Source organism: Petromyzon marinus, chromosome 14 (assembly GCF_048934315.1).
Source record: "Petromyzon marinus isolate PM22_M1 ecotype Great Lakes invasive population chromosome 14, UKy_Petmar_22M1.pri1.0, whole genome shotgun sequence".
Taxonomy (NCBI): Eukaryota; Metazoa; Chordata; class Hyperoartia; order Petromyzontiformes; family Petromyzontidae; genus Petromyzon; species Petromyzon marinus.
In genome coordinates, this window is record NC_133680.1 from 1104258 (window position 1) to 1122037 (window position 17780).

The 17780-nt window shown below is 51.9% G+C and overlaps 2 protein-coding genes across 4 annotated transcripts in view; one reads left to right on the forward strand and one right to left on the reverse strand.

The window, feature by feature from the left end:
• SRPK2 (SRSF protein kinase 2) overlaps window positions 1–6043 on the reverse strand; it is a 28836-nt gene extending 22793 nt beyond the window's left edge. For 2 of the 3 annotated variants that reach the window (XM_032954470.2, XM_032954467.2), the window contains exons 1-2: window positions 5085–5157; window positions 3376–3411 (exon numbers count right to left, since the gene is read on the reverse strand). Coding sequence is in view for 1 of the 3 variants with exons in the window: in XM_032954471.2 (XP_032810362.2) it covers window positions 3376–3411; window positions 5085–5151; window positions 5776–5791 (119 nt within the window). In the remaining 2 variants the exon portion in view is untranslated. Of the gene's footprint in view, window positions 1–3375; window positions 3412–5084; window positions 5158–5775 lie in introns of those variants that run through there. The other variant, XM_032954471.2, reaches the window with a different exon arrangement.
• Window positions 6044–7466: 1423 nt separating this feature from the next.
• Window positions 7467–17098, forward strand: AP4B1 (adaptor related protein complex 4 subunit beta 1). The gene is made up of 10 exons (XM_032954474.2): window positions 7467–8417; window positions 9079–9212; window positions 9780–9927; window positions 10251–10553; window positions 11148–11347; window positions 11467–11550; window positions 11902–12005; window positions 12117–12324; window positions 12773–13066; window positions 13167–17098. The coding sequence occupies exons 1-10, from the start codon at window positions 8077–8079 to the stop codon at window positions 13718–13720; spliced, it is 2370 nt and encodes a 789-aa protein (XP_032810365.2). The 5' UTR covers window positions 7467–8076; the 3' UTR covers window positions 13721–17098.
• Window positions 17099–17780: the final 682 nt, after the last annotated feature.

The window sequence follows — 17780 nt, forward strand, 5'->3', positions numbered from 1 at the left end:
TGTGCACGATTGACTCAAAATAAACCCAGAAGCACCGGGCGCGACCGCTAGGGACGCAATGCAGGAGAGCACACAGCACTGACACCACCACCAAGACAAAGATCCCCCGTACAGCCTTAACAGACTGGTGAGGCAAGTGCTGTTTGCGAGCACCTATGAAGGCCGGCACGGCACACGAGGGGGTTGGTTGCCAGCACCATGCCCAGCTGCCTTTGTCTCCCAAGTGGTGATGTTTAAATACTGCACCAGGTACTCATTTGAAGCCGAGTCGACCTCGGAGTGGCCCAGGACCAGTTCAAATAATAGTCACTGGTGTTGGCCATGATAGAGAATCGAACTCGGGTCATCTGGTTCCTAGTGTAGCGGGCTAATCACTGCAGCATCGCTACCCACCACCACATACGTTATCCCGCAAACGGCACTGCTTAGATCCTGCTATTACTGCACCAGCTCACTGGAGCAATGGCGCTGGATAAATCGTCACTATCAACAGGAGCAGTGGAAACCATTATAAATCCACTCCCCTAACCGTAACCATCTCTCAGGATCATGCGATGCAATGCATATCACTGCTCCGTCTCCTCGGTGGACGTCCTCCCGGTCATGCTCCTTCCCCCTTGACCACCGGCCTTCCCGGATTAATAAAGAGATGCAATCGTGTCTTGAAGAAAAATCAAAATACGTCACCTTGGCATTTTCCCCCATTGTCGGTGACGAAGACATGAACAAGCTGTTGCCAACGGTTGTGTGATCAGGAATGTGGACAAACACATGAAATGAGGAGCAACAAGTCACAACATCACAAAAACCTTGCGGTGGCCTGGTCATTCTGGAAACGGTGGCTGGGATTCAGATCTGGATATCTGTACGTTGAGCGGCGTCGCCGCCTCCGCCCGCACGACAGCAGCGACACCATCGACCGTACCGCGGCAAGACAACCGACGGTCTGCGAGCGATGGGTCATAAGTTGGCCATACAGTACATCCACGTTTCCAAACCTGTCCGGCTGGCAACGAAGAAGGAAGAAAACCGGGCTGCCATGGGGCTATTGCTGGGCGTAAGCGCTGACGTTTACCTGAGCAGCAATAACGACCCGGGCACACCTACGCCCTTGGCTATTGGTACCAGTACTAAACATGCTGCTGCTTTACCTCTTTACATGACCCACAACACTGCGTGCGCATAAATATACTTGCCAAACCAACCAATGTAGAGATGTTAACTACCTCGCCTGGTATACAGGAGGTCGTCGGTTCGATCCCAACCCTGACGCCTGTATATTTGGAGTTTGCATGTTCTCCCCGTAGTCGCATGGATTTTTCTTCGAGTTCTCCGGTTTTTTCCTCCACATTTAGAAAAATTTGTGTCGAGTATTTGGCTGCTATAAATTTCCACGTGATAAGCCACTTCATTGAGATAACATTTGGGGCCAGGTCGCTTCTGAAAAGAGCTACAGTAAAATCTGATTGTTTCGGTATCTGATCATTTGTAATTGAGCATAATTCGGTTTGGCTGCGCTTTCGGCATATAAACAGTATCAGTCATTCGCCACGACCAAAACTGCCTTACCGAATGGTCCAATATTGGCATACACGTGGAGAGACGCCGTGCACCATGACCAAAGCAATGACTAAGTATGGTGGCGGCGCGCGTGGTGAGCGTTAGTGCAGACCTGTTGCTTTGGACTTCACCTTGTTTGTGCACTCTGTGCAAACCAACCCTCTGAGAAATGTCGTCTACACATACATCAAGAAGTAACAGAAAGGAACTGGAGTATAAATCCCTTGGTCTGTGAGAAAAATCCAAAGTTTTGGATATAACTAATGCAGGGCGTGTGTCAATGCGTATCGTCTCGGAAATAAGTTTGCAAAACAAATTTGGAAAAAAAACATGTATTGGGGCAGGAGGCACTGGGGAGTATTATTGTACATAATTTGGACTACTGGATAATTTGGAAAGGCCAGAGCCCCATGTGTCAAATTAACAAGGGTTTACTGTGCATATAGCTCAGTTGGCCTAACCAAGTCAAATACAATCATTAAATAGTAGTTTATGTAAGAGGTAGGCTGCTAATATTTAAAGCCTTTCTCCCGTGCACTACTTTTCCAAATGAATCAAAGCGCTGTAATACATTTTGGGGGGAAATTTTTAAAATGTTTCGAGATGCAATTTTTGCTTTGAACTTCGGTAAGCGGAAGGAGAGTTCGACCATCAATTTGGTCAGGTGGGAAGGAATCCAATGGGACTTTGACTCATCACCCTCAACAGCGATTCAATTAAACAATTTAGGCATTGATTCAATAAAAACCATTGCATCTTGCTTGAATCGCTTCTCATTCTCTCTTTCTCATTTGGCCAGTTTTGTTCACTTGACTTGCCTACGTTTAACATCAATGTATAATTAGCAAAAAAATATTCATAAAACATAATTGATGCATGTGTCTTGAGCAAGAGAACAGGTTTTAAATTGATCAATCGAAGCAGTCACATGTCGAGTGTGCATGATCAAAATTATATATATGGAGGAAATAGTTCACCACCCTATGTATGTATGTACGTTGAACGTCTTTCGCACTGTACACAGCCAACCATGCTAATTGGACGTGCGAAATTGTCAGGATGTGTGGTCACGATGCGATACAGAAATCAATTTGGTTTCATTGTTGTCGAACTGCACGGATAATTATCTACAGTGATATAAACTAAGATGGATCAGAAACATCTTAATTCTTTTTTCATTCTTACACATGTGGTTTGATGGAACACACGTATCTAGTCACGTGTGTAAGAATGTGATTTGATGTATCGTCAGCATGATAATTAAATGTCTCACATGTCTAGTAACATTACTACCTATGCGTGAGGTTGAATTATGACATCATGTACACAACTGATAATGTACATTGCACGTCCTCTGCGAGTGTACATAGTGTGTGTGTTTATGTGTCAGTCCGTTTTTAAAAAATTCTCTTCCCCAATTCTGTTCAAATTGTGCTCATTTTGTCATATGTGTGAAGAGATGAAGACATTTCTGTTTGGGACTCCCACAGAACAGTGCTGCACAGAACTACTCTTATCCACACTCGGGTGTGTGCCCTTTACCACGAACATTCCATTGCAGTCAAACTAAATGTTTTGATTCCAAGTACTGGGATTTAGCAAAATTTGGTTAAAAGTTCAATTTAACATGTGTTTTGTGCAGTCATTGATCACCGTGTTGAGACAATTGAGTAGCCGCCCTGAAGAACCCAGTTAGTTTGTTCAAACCCAAGTCTCAGTGGTGGTGGCTCAGTGTCTCCGATCCCCTGAGCCACCTGGCAACATTGGTAAGTCAGTGCTGTGGAATCGAGCACGGGTGAAATGCTGCGGCCTGACCTGTCATCGTTCCTGCCACTGTTAGAGTTGCCGACCCTGGGAAGAGAGCAAAGAATCAGTCAGACCAATTCCATGTGCTTCCTTAACTAGGAATTATCTCAGGCAGATTCATGAAACTGGCAAAGGTATATACAGAATATATTATAGAATCCAATAAAATGCATAAACGGTCAAACCGACTGGCAAGCAAGAACGTTCAAACTGCATGGTGCATACCGATTAGCAAGGATGGCTATGCATGGTGCAAAAGAAGTTCAACATACTGTACATACGTACAACCAGAACCATTGCCAACCACAAGAAATTACAAAATTATCCATAGCTCTACCAGCACCAAAAAAAACACCACCAGCACAACCACAACTACCAGCATCACCCCAGTAACCAGAACCACCAACAAATCCACCACTAGAACAACCACGATAACCACTAGCAGTACAACACAACCAGCACCACCAAAACCATTATAACCACCATAGCTACCAGCCTCACTGCCAGCACCGCAACCACCACACACTCACGAGGAACCAAATAAAAATATTTTGTTTCCTTAAAGGAGCCTTTCTTAAACCAAGGTGCCAGCACGTAAATTATATCATTCATCAAAAAACCTTTAATACCATGCAGTAAGAAAAACAACCATGCATTTGGCGAGACTTATGTGAATCTTCATCTCATCATATCAAACATTGTTTCACGACAGGAACCACCAACAACAAAGCAACCGCCACCACCAAAACGGCACAACCAATAGAACCACCACCAGCAGCACCAAAAAGATCCCCCGTGTAGCCTTAACAGACTGTTGTGCTGTTAGCGAGCACCTATGAAAGCCGGAACAGTAAGCAAGGGGTGGGTGGTCTGCACCACACCCGGCCGCCTTTGTCTCACCAGTGCCGATGTTTACGACACACCGCTGCACCAGCTACTCATGCGAAGCCGAGTCGACCTAGGGAAGGCCCATTACCGATTAAGATAATCCTCACCGGTGTTGGCCGTGAGCGGGAATCGAACTCAGAAAGCCGGGTTCATAGCGCAGCGAGCTAACCGCTACACTCCCGCTCCCCACGACCACCACCAGCACGACCACCGCAAGCAGGACCACCACCAGCACGACCACCACCAGCACGACCACCACCAGCACGACCAGCACCAGCAGGACCAGCACCAGCAGGACCACCACCAGCACGACCACCACCAGCACGACACCCACCAGCACGACACCCACCAACACGACCACCACCAGCACGACCACCACCAGCACGACCACCACCAGCACGACCACCACCAACACGATCACCAACACGACCACCACCAACACGACCACCACCAACACGACCACCAGCACGACCACCGCCAGCAGGACCACCACCAGCACGACCACCACCAGCACCGACCACCACCAGCACCGACCACCACCAGCACGACCACCACCAACATGACCACCACCAACACGACCACCAGCAAGACCACCACCAGCACGACCACCACCAACACGACCACCAGCAGGACCAACCGCCACCTCTTGCCAGCAGCAGCCGCCAGGGGCAGCCTTGCAGCGGCCGAGGACTAACGGCCGCAAGCGCCCCCCGGGGCCTTCCCGCGACTACCGCCCCAGGCGCGTCTCATACGGCGGAGGCGCTCAGGCAAGAGCGGCGCCATCGCCCCGAGCGCGATCGACCACCGCCTTCGTCGGCTCCTCGTCTCACCTCCTCGTCGTCGCCACCTTGGCTTTCTTGGGCTTGGCGCGCTTTTTCCTCGCCTGGATGGCCAACACTGCAACGGCAGCGAAACGAACAAGGACGCAGAGAGCGACATCGGCGTCAGTTCGCCTCATTGCGACACTAACCGTTGCCGTTAACTGGCGTGGCTCAGTCACACGCTTCACGACGCCGGGCGCTTTATCGACCGCGGAGCGATGATTGGGCCCGGTCAACTCCCCCCTCTAACATGTGGAACGCGACCCCCTCAGCGTGACCACGACGACGCTCTTCGTCGGCCATTGTCTATCCACTGCTAGACGAAGGCCTCTTCCCCACGCCGCCGTTGCTAGCACCATCCATCGCAACTCGCTGACACATTGATCCATCTCCACGGCGGCTGTCCTCTCTAGGCCGCCTTTTCTCCTCTGGCTGCCACTCCCGTCACCAACTTGTTTATTGTTTTCACATCGTAGTCTAATTGCACGGCAGACGCAAAGGCGCGCGCGCACTTCGAGGCGAGACCCCCGAGATAGTTGCCATCTCCCCTTGTGGTTCCCCTCGGGATCCGTAGCCCCTAAATCCTTGGAACCTCCGAGCTCCCACGGCCCTTTGATCCCGCTACGTCCCTAGGCTCCCGCCGGCCGCGGTGAACGCGTCGCATGGTCCATCTCGGGCTCCCTGCCGCGCGCGGCCTCACCTTTCCTGGAGCTCATGGCGACGATGATCCTCGCGTCTCTCTCAGGGCCGCTCCCCGACAAGGGCCGGGCGGATTAACTCCCTCGCTCTCGAGGGGTCCCCTCGCCGCGTGCGCTACCGCTCAAGGGTCCCCCTTGACGCCGGGCCCCTGGGGTTGGACGTGGCTGGGGTTTGAATGCTCACGAGGGGGGTGCCGACGACGCCGCGCGCGCGCGAGACGCGTTTCCGCCGCCGAGTCCGCACGTGGATCCGGCTTCGGGGGTGACTGGGGGGGGGGCTGGGGGGGGGTGCTGGGGGGGGGGTGGCTGGGGGGGGGGGGCTGGGGAGGTGGCTGGGGGGGGGCGGGGGGGGGCGGGGGGGGGACCCCGATACCGACCCCGGCCACGTGGGGGCGGCGGAGACTCCGACCGCGTGGTCGGGGGAAGTCTCCAATGGGCCTTGAGACTCTTGTGCAGCGAGGGCTCTTCACGAAACTGTGCTTATATTATAATTATTGGGCAATTACAATTTTTTTTGGGAGTTTGGCTTCGTGTGAGATAAACCAGAGAACCTGGAGGAGAGCGCGGTTGGCTACGTACGATGCGAAAGAAGTTCAACACACACGTGCATACGTACATACACATGAGAGGCGTTACACCCTAGCCCTAGCTGCCACTGCTATTCATTGGCGTAAAATAAAATAAAATGTTTTCGCTCCGAATGACGCTGCAAAGTATTATCTGTATTTTGATGTAGCGTGCTGATCTTAAAGGTGCATTGAAAATTTTGATACTCCGACTGATGCTTCTGTTGTTGTGCAGTAACTCATGCAGCCAGCTATGGCTCTAGGATTTGGTGTTACATGTTATTTATGTAGTTTATTGTAAAAATTCGGTCACAGTCCCTATGATCACTGTTACGTTGCAATTATGGCTTTATTTTTTGGTGATTTCGAAAACGTTTTTTGGTTTGGACATGTTTGTTTTGTTGTAGTACGGAGTTAGACTGATGGCCTTAATCTAAGTTTTCTTGTGGTTGTTGTTTGACTTGTATCCCACTGGGATTTTTTGCACACAGCGTTGGTGTACGGTGCTTTTTTCAGGAATATTTTGCTGTTTTTCTTCATGGATTTTCTGTTTGCACAGTCACACATAGTCACTTTAAGATGTTTTTCTTGTTCGTGTTTTTGTTTTTTTGTTTGTTGTGGTTGCACCCGATTCAAGAGCCGAATGGCTCACAGGGCTATACCAAAATAAAGAAACTGAAAACACACGAAAAGCCCGCAACAGATGGATTCAATAATCCACGCGTTGCTATCGCCTGCCCATGCTTACAATACCGGGGAGGTCTTCGTGATCGTTAATCCAAGAAATTAAACAGGCCATGGTAGTAAAAGAAAAACAGCAGCAAATATTTCTACATCTTCCAAACAGACGAATGCCCCCAGGTCACTCTTGCAAATGAGCCTCTCTCGCGCCTGTACGAACAAACCCAACTTCGGGATGAAACGGGCAGGCTGACTTATACTCTTTGGTTCTATTGGGTAAAGTCACGTAGGTAAAAAATAAAATAACAAAAAATCACCTACGTGACTTTACCCAATAGAACCAAAGAGTATGGATCCTAGCAGTCACGAAAGCTTTAAATCTAGGCTGACTTATTTTGTGATTCCCCGCTCGGCTCGCGTGGTCCGCCGCCCCCATGGCGCTGTCGCCGACCGCTCCGCAGGTGGCGCTGTCGCCGCGACACCAAACACCGGCCCGGTGCACGAGGAAGGCCCTCGGCGGGGAGAGGCGAGACGGAGGAGGGAGGGATGATGATGATGCTGCTGCTGCTGTTGCTGCTGCGTGGGTAAAGACGGAGCGAAGGCCCTGCCCGGGCAGAGACGGAGGAGACTGGGCCCGGTGGTGAAGCCCGACAGGGGACTGGATGAAGAAGGCCCGGGAGCGAGTGAGTGAGTGAGTGGAGGCCGAGTCGTAGTGATAGAGCGAGTGAGTGAATGTGTAGGCTCGAGTGAGAGCGAGTGAATGAATGTGTAGGCTCGAGTGAGAGCGGTGTGTGAATGTGTGAAGCAAGGACATGCTGCTGGGAGTGATTGAAAACGCTGCCGCTCGTGTTTGAAGGCCCCGCTGGAGAGTGTAATGAGTGAAGGCCCGTCTCGAGAGTGAATGAAGGCCCCGGCCGTGAAGTGACCGGAGGCCTATCCTGGCGTGCACGACCACCGCGGAGAGACGAGCCATCCTCACAAGGGCATTGTGCCTCACCTGAGCTGCCCCGAGGGTGATTGAGCTCAGGCCGTCCTCCTCACCGGGCCACGAGCGTCATGCCGCACCTGCCGGGCGAGGACGACCTTGCCCTGGAGCTCAAGCGGACCTTGAGCAACCCGGCGGTGCAGGGCGACCCCGCGCGCTACATGGCCGCGCTCAGGAGGGTGGTGGCCCAGACGGCCCGCGGCAGGGACATGTCCTCCGTCTTCATGGAGGTGCTGAGGGCCAGCACGGCCGCGGACCTGCCCCACAAGAAGCTCGCCTACCAGTACCTGTGCGAGTACGCGGCCCGCAAGCCCGACATGGCCCTGCTGGCCGTCAACTCCCTGCGCAAGGACTGCGCGGATCCCAGCCCCATGGTGCGCGGCATGGCCCTCCGCTCTCTCTGTGGCCTCAGGTGCGGTGGGCCGCTCCGTGGTCGGGCAAATAAATCATTCACCCTGGTCGTTAGCGCCATCGGAATCATCTGCACTGTATCGCTTGCATCGTCACCCAGGATGCGTCTGCCCTGGTCAGTGCACCTCTCATCGTCTGACGAACGATCACGTGAATCAGTCATCACAATTGTCAGCATCTCACTCATCAATGTAATCTGAATCAGGTACCAGCTTCATCTGAATCATCAGCATCATCCGAATCGTGCACCCAGCACCGTGATCACCATTGTCCATGCTGTGTGGTATGACAACTTCAGTATATAAGCTCACCACTGGTGAAAACAATCTTTGTAGTAAAACACCTCCCCCTGTGTGGGGTGTTAAAGCTCACCTCCATGTGGGTGATTACATCTGTGGTGCGACAGCTCACCTGATGTCACGTGGCAGCTTACCTCCATGGTGTGATACCTCACCACCGTGTGGTGTGGGATAGCTTACCAATTCTGCATGGTGACAACTCACCCAGCGTGTTGTGTTAGTGCTCAATTAGTGGAGTGTGTTACATTACCCTGTGAGGCGGGTGTGATCGCTCACCACCGTGGTGAGCAAATCTGTGGTGTGGTGAGACTCCTCGCTGCATGCGGTGAGCCTGCTCACTGCGTGTGGTGTGTGGCGGTGCAGGTTGCCGGACCTGGGTGAGTACGTGCAGGGCCCAGTGGCGAGCGGCCTGCGCGACCGTGCCGCCTACGTGCGCCGCACCGCCGTGCTGGGCTGCGCCAAGCTGCACCGCCTGCAGCAGCCCGACGCCGATATCGGTGTGGCCGCCACGCTCACCGCACCTCGCGTCACGAGATATCGCCACACTTCGTCACACCGGGATGCACCTCTCCGCACGATCCGGCACCTTGCTCCATCTCACTAGACCGCCGCAGCTCACCATAACTCACCAGATCACGTAGCGCCAGAACACGCCGTACCTCACCTCGTTATCCCACACCTCATCAGACCTCACTGCACCATATCTGCATGTCACCACATCTCACCACACTTTTTATAACCACCACAGGCTTTGCAAGTAACACATCGCCATTAAACTAATTGAACATAAATACAACCATGGTCCAAATCGTCTCGGGTTGTACTGAACCTGCTGCTGGTGAAGCAGCTGTATGGGCTGACATCGATGCCACACTGGCCAATGTGTAATACAGGCCAACATAGCTCGCTGTGACTAGACACAACACTGGTGAGAAATCTATGCAGACTGACATAGCTGCGTATCTAGATATCACTACACTGGTGAACCAAGTCATACCGGCAGACATAGCCGCCACGACACCGGTGAACATGCTTCAAGACTTGACCCAGCTCACTGTGTCCAGACGCCACTCTGGTGAACGAGCTGTACGGGCTCCTGCGTGACAAAGACCCCGTGGTGATGGTGAACTGCCTGCACGCCTTGGAGGAGATCCTGCAGCGAGAAGGAGGTGTCGTCATTAATCGGCCCATCGCTCACCACCTCGTCAACAGGTGTCAGAACACATTCCCCAAGTGCCTCCACGCTTAACCGCCACTTCATCTCGATATTGGCAGTTGGTGGAGGGGGCGGGGGCAGCAATGGGACTTTTGTCTTGGGCCCAAAACTCCAGATGGGTCCCAAGAAAAAAGGACTTCCACTCAATCAACCAATCACTTGGCTATTAAGTCAATCACCGGTCCATCCACTTAATAACTAGGTTAGCCAATCACCGAGTCACTCACCCACCAAATGGGCCACTCACCGCGCCACTTATTAAGTCACCCACTAGGCCACTCGCTGGATTGTTCAGCAATGCGACGCTGTTGTGTTCCAGGCTGCCGGAGTGCGACGAGTGGGGCCAGGCAGCGGTGCTCTCCTTTCTCCTGCGCTACCAGCCCAGATCGGAGGGCGAGACCTTGGATGTGCTCAACCGACTGGATGGCCTGCTGGAGCCGGCCCGGTCGCCGGGCGTGTCACTGGCCGCGGGGAAGCTGTTCATCGCGTACACCGGCGGCCTGGGCGAGGCGGTGAGACGCGACGTCCTCGCCAGAGTCGGGGCGCCTCTGCTGTCGGCGTGCGGGGACCAGAGCATCGAGATGCGATACGCGGCGCTGTGTCACGTGCGTGAGCTACTCGGGTGAGCGGTCCGCGCGCGACACCGGTGGTCACCCCCACCGCACACACCGGAAGAGCGACGCCGGCCATTGTGCCCCATTCGGGGACCTGCCTGCGTGATCCAAACCAGATCAAGAGTTGAAGACCGCACCTTGCCATTGTTTGCTTTATTCTGCCAGATCCCACAATTGTTGGATATTTGACACCTGACCTCCAAGGTCTTGCAGTCTGATAATCACCATCTGGCTTGTTTACACGATTCCACTTGTTTACAGTTGACATATCCTCCAAGAGTTGCTTTTACAGTCCCCATCACCACTTTAGGTCTTCCCCTTCGTCGCCGACCTGCTTTTTGTTACACAATGCCCATCTTCGTAACCGGTCCTCTTCAACCCAACACACGTGTTATCTAAAACCCTTTCCTGCCACGTTCTACTCTGAGCTTCCAAGTCGCTTATCCTGTCCTATTAAATTGAGAGCATCCTCTGCACGCGCTTGTATTTTAAACAACCAAAAGCTTCTTTTCCAGCTGCTTAAAGTCCAGCTCTGACCCGTACCCTAATGCAGACACCTCCTCCTGCCCCACGTAGTAACAAAACTCGTTGTCACGTGGCAGGTGCAACCCGGGCATGTTCAGTGGCCACTACAAAAGGTTCTTCTGCCGGCACGAGGACCCAGCCTATGTGAAGCACGTGAAGGTGGAGCTGCTGAGCCATCTCGCCAACGACCACACCGTGGCCGAGATCCTGGAGGAGCTCCGGGGCTACTGCACGGACGTGTGCGCCAACCTGGCGCAGGCCACCATCCTCGCCATAGGCACGTGGTGTGGGCGCCGAGACATTGCGGCCGTGCTTGCTTGTGTTTCTGGCGGCGGCGGCGGCGTTCACGTGGCATGCTACGCTCGCACTCACCAAGCCGTGCCTGTGTGCGTGCAGGACAGATTGGGAGGACGTACAGCGAGCAATGCCTCAAGATACTCATTGCTCTGGTTGGTCTAAGCCAGGAGCACATCACGTCCGGTAATCGGTCCACACACCCACGCGCACACAGATCCCCGCGTGGTCTTGCAGAGGTCATTTCCACACAGTGGGTGAGCTATCGAGTAGTGTGCATGTGGTATAACTGCACCGGGGCCCACGGGCCAGAGAAGCCCAGGTGTGGGCTACAGAGGGGGGGGAGCAAATCCAACAGGGGGCCCAATTTCATTTCTCACACCAGGGCCCATGCCAATTGTGCTTTGCCACCATTTGCACGAGCCACACAACCAGAGTTTGAATTCGCTTCAAGGACTGGCCTGATATCACTAAGTCAGAATTAAATCGCCAAACGCGTTGTTGGACGTGTGGTTATACGCGGTTATCTCCACTCAGCGGTGCTACAGGCCCTGCGGGAGCTGGTGTGGCACTGGCCCTCGTGTGCGCCGTCCGTGTGCCGCGTGCTTCCGGGCTGCGAGGAGATCGTGACGGACTCAGAGGTGAGGCTTCCCTCATCCTCCTCTCCACTCCCACGGCATCCCAGCCCGCACTACCAGCTTTCCATTTTGCGGTTGTCCGGACTGAGGTTTGCTTGCTTCCGTGTGCCGCAGGGCAAGCGGGCACTCGTCTGGCTACTGGGGCAGCTGGGCAGTGAGGTCCCCGAGGCCCCCTACATTCTAGAGGAGTACATAGACGGCTTGTCTGTGGAGACGGTTGCCTTGGTGAGGATGGAGCTGCTCGTTGCCACGGTGCGCCTCTTCTTGTCACGTCCCGCCGAGTGCCAGGACATGCTGGGCCGACTGCTGCAGCACTGCATTGGTAGGGCACGCACGCTTGTTAGCACCCGTACACTTGCACACTGCTACGCCCTCCCTATATACGAGTACACTCAGCCTCCTATAATTACGCATGTTAGCACGGCTGCACAAGTACGCGCACACTGCTACACTCGCACTTGTTATCATATCTGCACGTGCACATACTGCCATGCCGATACACTCGCTGTGCTCTAGAAGTACAGCCATGAAATGCTACAATCGCCACACATAACAGCACACCTTTGCATGTACAAATCTATTTTTTCGGGTTGATGGTGGACTGGAGTAGGTGGCACGTGTTTAGTAGCCACAGACAAACCAATAAGTATACTGGATGTGGTGTGTTGGTTGCAGAATATATTCTGGGTCGATGACCCAGACAGACCCGCCTGAAATTTAACTGTCCCCCGTGACCTCTCCTCCTCTTCCCCACTCCGCTGGTTTCTAAGAGGAGGACACAAATATGGTGGTGCGAGACCGAGCACTGATCTACTACCGGCTGCTGCAGGCGGGGCCCGAGTGGACGCGCCACGTCGTACTCGGGCCCGGTGGCGCCAGCGGGGACGACGGGGGGGCGGCCTGCGCCCTGCCGCAGGAGCCGCCCTCACTGCCCCTGTCCGCCGTGCTGCCCCGCTTCAACACGCTGGCGCCGCTGCTTACGCCCCCGCCCCCCGCCGCCCTGCTCATTCGTCTGGAGGACGAGGACGAGGACACCTCCGAGACACGGCCGCGCACCCACCCAGGTACAGCGCTCGCTCCGCCAAGCACTCGTCGTGTTAGCCGCGGCTGCTTCACGCGCGTCGATTGAGAATAAACGCCCCGTCGCGCTGTTCCCCTTGCCAGACCTCTCAGGGCTGTCCCTCGAGGGCCCGACCGGGGCTACGCCCCTCTCGCTGGTGACCTCACCCCTCAGCCCAGCGCAGTTTGAGGCTCTGTGGCTCAAGTGGGAGACGGCGCAGACCTTCACGGTTGTCTGGGGCGCGAGCTCGGCGTCGACGGCGCAACCGCCCGATGCAGCGGACACCGGCGGCGTCGCCGTGAACGGCCGGCTTCCCGTGAGCGAGGATGCTGGTGCAACCGGCAGCCGGGTGGACTCGGTAGCTGTGGAGGCCGGGCTGAGGGCCGTGGGAGTGCAAGTGATGGCGGTGAGCGGCGCCGGACTGGCGCCCTGGAAGGCGTTCGTGTTTGCGCACGACGCCGACGGGACGCTGTTCCTGGCCGAGATGGCGCAGGCGGAACGGGCGACCCTTGACGTCGCCGTCAAACAGGGGCCGCCGGACGCGCGACTCCTCGCTGACTTCGTGACGCTGCTCAGGGCCACTCTGCAGGTGCTGGGCGAGGGTGACGTGGCGCTCACGACACCGGAACCGGCAGACGACGGCGGGCAGTGCGAGTGACCGCAAGTGCACCGTGTTGTGCATGCTCACCAAGCCTTAACCCCCGTCCAACCGGCGGTACTCGGGTACGGTCGGCAGCTACACCTCCAAGTATCGGGCCTGCGAATCGAATGAGGCGATGGCTGCTGCACAGTAGACGTGTCCAGCAAGCGGCAGCACCAGCTGAGAATACCCAACCTGCTGCTTTCCTAGTAACCTCGTTGCTAGTCCAGCAGTTGAAAGCAGTCCAAGTCATATCTGCCTTTGCACTACTGTACTTTGAAAATTGAGCAATGCCTTTGCAGTTCACTACTTGGTCCATGGCTGTGGCCGGCGACTGGTTGTCAGCTTTATGCACGGCCGTGAATTGTCGTTCCTTCTTACAGGACAAATGTTACCCGAAGGATGTGCAATCCATCTGTGAGCTGCCATCAGATGTGCTTTATTTTGTATTATATTAACTACTAAAAATAAATGGATCTTGTGTGCACTCAGCCTAGCCTTTGAATGTACGAAACACGGTGGGGGCAGCGGTGGTGCAGTGGTGAACGGCCTGCATTGTGAACCGAGCGACGGGAGCTCAATTCCCAGCCCTGACTAACAAGTGCAGAGCCATATCTTGGGTTTACATAGACAATCTAAATTATAATAAAAAAAACTTAATTAAAATAATCACAGCTACGCAAACACAATTGGGACCCTGGCTCCTATTAAAAACTACACTTGTGAATAATTTTAATATACTTAAATTTTGATTTAAAGCTAATGTTAAAAAATAAATAAATACAAACCGCCACTTTCAAATGTTCTTGCCGTTGGTTTTCACACCTGATGATGACTGCTTGTGTTGCAGTTGAAACGTCGTGAGAATTTAATTGTTTTATATATATTTTATTGTTTCCCTTCAACGTGACTTTACCGAAAGAACCAAGAATATGAATCACTGCAGTCACGAAAGCTTTAAATCAAAATTTAACCGCCTCTACGGGGAGGGTTTCCACATAACTTTAAGATCCTTCAACAAACTCCGGGATAAGAAGGCTCAGCTGATCGAGTCTCTCACCTTTCTGAAGAGATGCCGCGACTCTGGGGTAATACCAATCGCATTTACACTGACCTCTACTGCTGTAATTTCTAATGCGAAACGAATTATTTTCAAAACTAGCTTAGCTCTTATCTCAGAGAAAATCAGACTTATACGCACCGAACTAGATCAGGTAGACAAGACACTACAAATCACACATATCATTGATGGCAACAATGTCCACATCGGATTGGGAACATGTAGACAATATGACTGCCTCTTCAGCTGCTACTATGTCGATCAAATGTAAGGACAACCTGATTTCCAAATTTAACCTCCAACAAAAGACTGGACCCACACACCAAAAACCTAGACGTTAACAAAGTCGTAATTAATCGCAGTAAGTTCTATTTCCGATGGTCTGAAATCCGTTTTAGCTCAAGGTCTAAACTTTGCAGTCACACCTAAACACATACCAGTTAATTATATCATTGCCCAAGTAGACATGGCTGTCAAGGGCCTGGGTCACATCGCTGCAGACGTAGCAAGATCTGAAATCGCTGAAACCCTCAAAAACGCTAAGATGCCAGCTAGCAACCTCAGCAAAGATGAGCGTTTTGAATTATAAGATGAGCGTTTTGAATTATATAAATTCAAAGAGGGATGACATTGTAATCCTCTCAGCCGACAAGGGCAATGCTACTGTCATCATGGATAAAATAGAATATAATAACAAAATTAAAGAATTACTCGACGATGGCAGCTATACAAGAATAAAAAGAGATCCCACCAACAGCCTCGTCACGCAAACCAACAAAATAATGTCTGATTCAACCGCATTAATTGATCAAACTAAAGAGTTTTCGTTGAAACCTTCTGCTGCCAGGCCACCAAGATTATACGGCTTGCCAAAAATACATAAAGTAGATACACCCCTTCGTCCCATCGTCTCTACTATCAACTCCCCCACCTACAAACTGGCTCGTTTCTGTCTGAAATCCTGTGGCCTTTCACTGGAAAAACCACCTCTGCGGTACAAAATTCTACTCACCTGGTATCGACAATCAAGGGTATTTCCCTGTCCCCAGACGACCTGCTTGTCAGTTTTGATGTAGTTTCCTTATTCACCAAAGTTCCTGTACCTGACACCATCGCAATCATTGAAGATGAGACACTGCTTAACCAATACATACTTCACTTGGAATGGAACTTTCTACAAACAAACTGAGGGCACCCCAATGGGCTCCCCCCTATCTCCGGTTATAGCCAACATTTTCATGGTGAAATTTGAGACTGACGCCATCCAGACTGCCACTCTGCGCCCAACCTTATGGAAGAGGTACGTGGATGACACTTTTGTCATCTGGCCACATGGCCGGCCTGCTCTAGACCAATTCTTCGACCACATCAATTCCATACACCCAGCCATCAGATTTACCATGGAAGTCGAAAAAGATGGCAAGCTACTTTTTTGGATGTTCTAATAAAAAAGAGACCTGATGGTTCAATGAGTCACTCTGTCTACAGGAAAGCTACCCATATGGATGCTTATCTGAAACCGGATTCCCACCACCATCCATAAAGACTCTGCACCATAGAGCCCAATGCATATCCGACCAGGAACACATAGGCAGTGAACTCAAGCACGTACACCAAGCTCTTAAGGCTAATGGCTACTCCAACTATACAATCTGCAAAGGTATCACTCAAACCATGAAGGACCCTCTTGAGGAGCCTTTCAAAACCATCACTTTACCCTACATTGCTGGGATCACAAAAAAGATCTCCAAAATCTTGAATAAACACAAGATCCAGGTCCGTTTCAACACATTACATAAAATCCGTGATCTGGTTCCGTCTGTAAAAGATGTGATTACGGACATACAGTACCCTAGTGTCTACAAACTAAGTTGCCTCTGTGGTAGTAGTTACATTGGAGAAACCAAACGACATGTCTCGGACCACATTCGTGAACACAAAGCAGACCTTAAACACGGTAGGACCAACACTTCGGCCGTGGCAGATCACAGTTATAATTCAGTAGGCTCACATGACATTGACTTCTCCAAGACAGAGGTTCTTTGCAAGCCATCTGGCTACCATGAGAGATTCGTTCATGAGGCTAACCACATATACAAACAGACAATTTCAACAGAGAAGATGGATTCTGGCTTAGCAATCGTTGGAAGGATTTGATAAACCATTTCGGGTCTTAATTGATTGTTCACGCTTAAGGTGGCTGTCAGACAGCATACATTAATTTTTCGTCTCCCCCCTCCTCTTTTCCGAACATAGATGGACTCGTCCATCTGAACAAACTGTCAAATCGCTATCCGTGGTGCTAACGTTTAAAAATAAATAAATACAAACCACCACTTCTTTCAAATGTTCTTGCCGTTGGTTTTCATACCTGATGATGACTGCTTGTGTTGCAGTCGAAACGTCGTGAGAATTTTATTGTTTTATATATTTTATTATTTTATTGTTTCCCTTCAACGTGACTTTACCGAAAGAACCAAGAATATTTAATATACTTATTATTTAGAATGGTCCTACTACAGCAATTACATTGTGTTTTTTTGCTATAGGAGGCAAACGATGGAAAAAGTATACTGAGCTGTTCAGGATATTTATGTAAAACAAAAGCGAGTAATCTTCCCAAAGGTACCATGGCCTGGCTGTGGGGGTGTGTTGGAGGCAGTGGTGGATCTAAGGAGATGGGGGAGACAATGGGGCCCCCCTCGAGACCCCGAAAATTGGTGTCTTATTGATATTTACCAGTCTCGGCTGTCTCTCACGGGAAATGTCTCGGGGTTGACTTTTATTGTTTATGTAGGGTTCTATTTTAAAAACATTAAATATTGGGACTGCCCAACCCCCTCTCCTCCCTTGGGAAGTTTCTCCTTCTACCTGTGGTAGGAGGTACCGCACGGGGGAGGCAGAAGCCAAGCGACGGAACACAGGAAATCTGCTTGGCTGCAGGGGGTGTGCGGATAGCGGCTGGGTCACAGGTCAATTCACAGGTTGCCGGTCGATTGCGCCCCTTCGTCAGCTCGC

Bases quoted from the DNA above. Each gene is read 5' to 3' on its own strand.
- AP4B1 (XM_032954474.2), top strand. From the start codon at position 8,077: ATGCCGCACCTGCCGGGCGAGGACGACCTTGCCCTGGAGCTCAAGCGG. The intron at 12,006-12,116 runs GTGAGGCTTCCC...CGTGTGCCGCAG, and splicing joins AGATCGTGACGGACTCAGAG to GGCAAGCGGGCACTCGTCTG. The intron at 12,325-12,772 runs GTAGGGCACGCA...CTGGTTTCTAAG, and splicing joins ACTGCTGCAGCACTGCATTG to AGGAGGACACAAATATGGTG.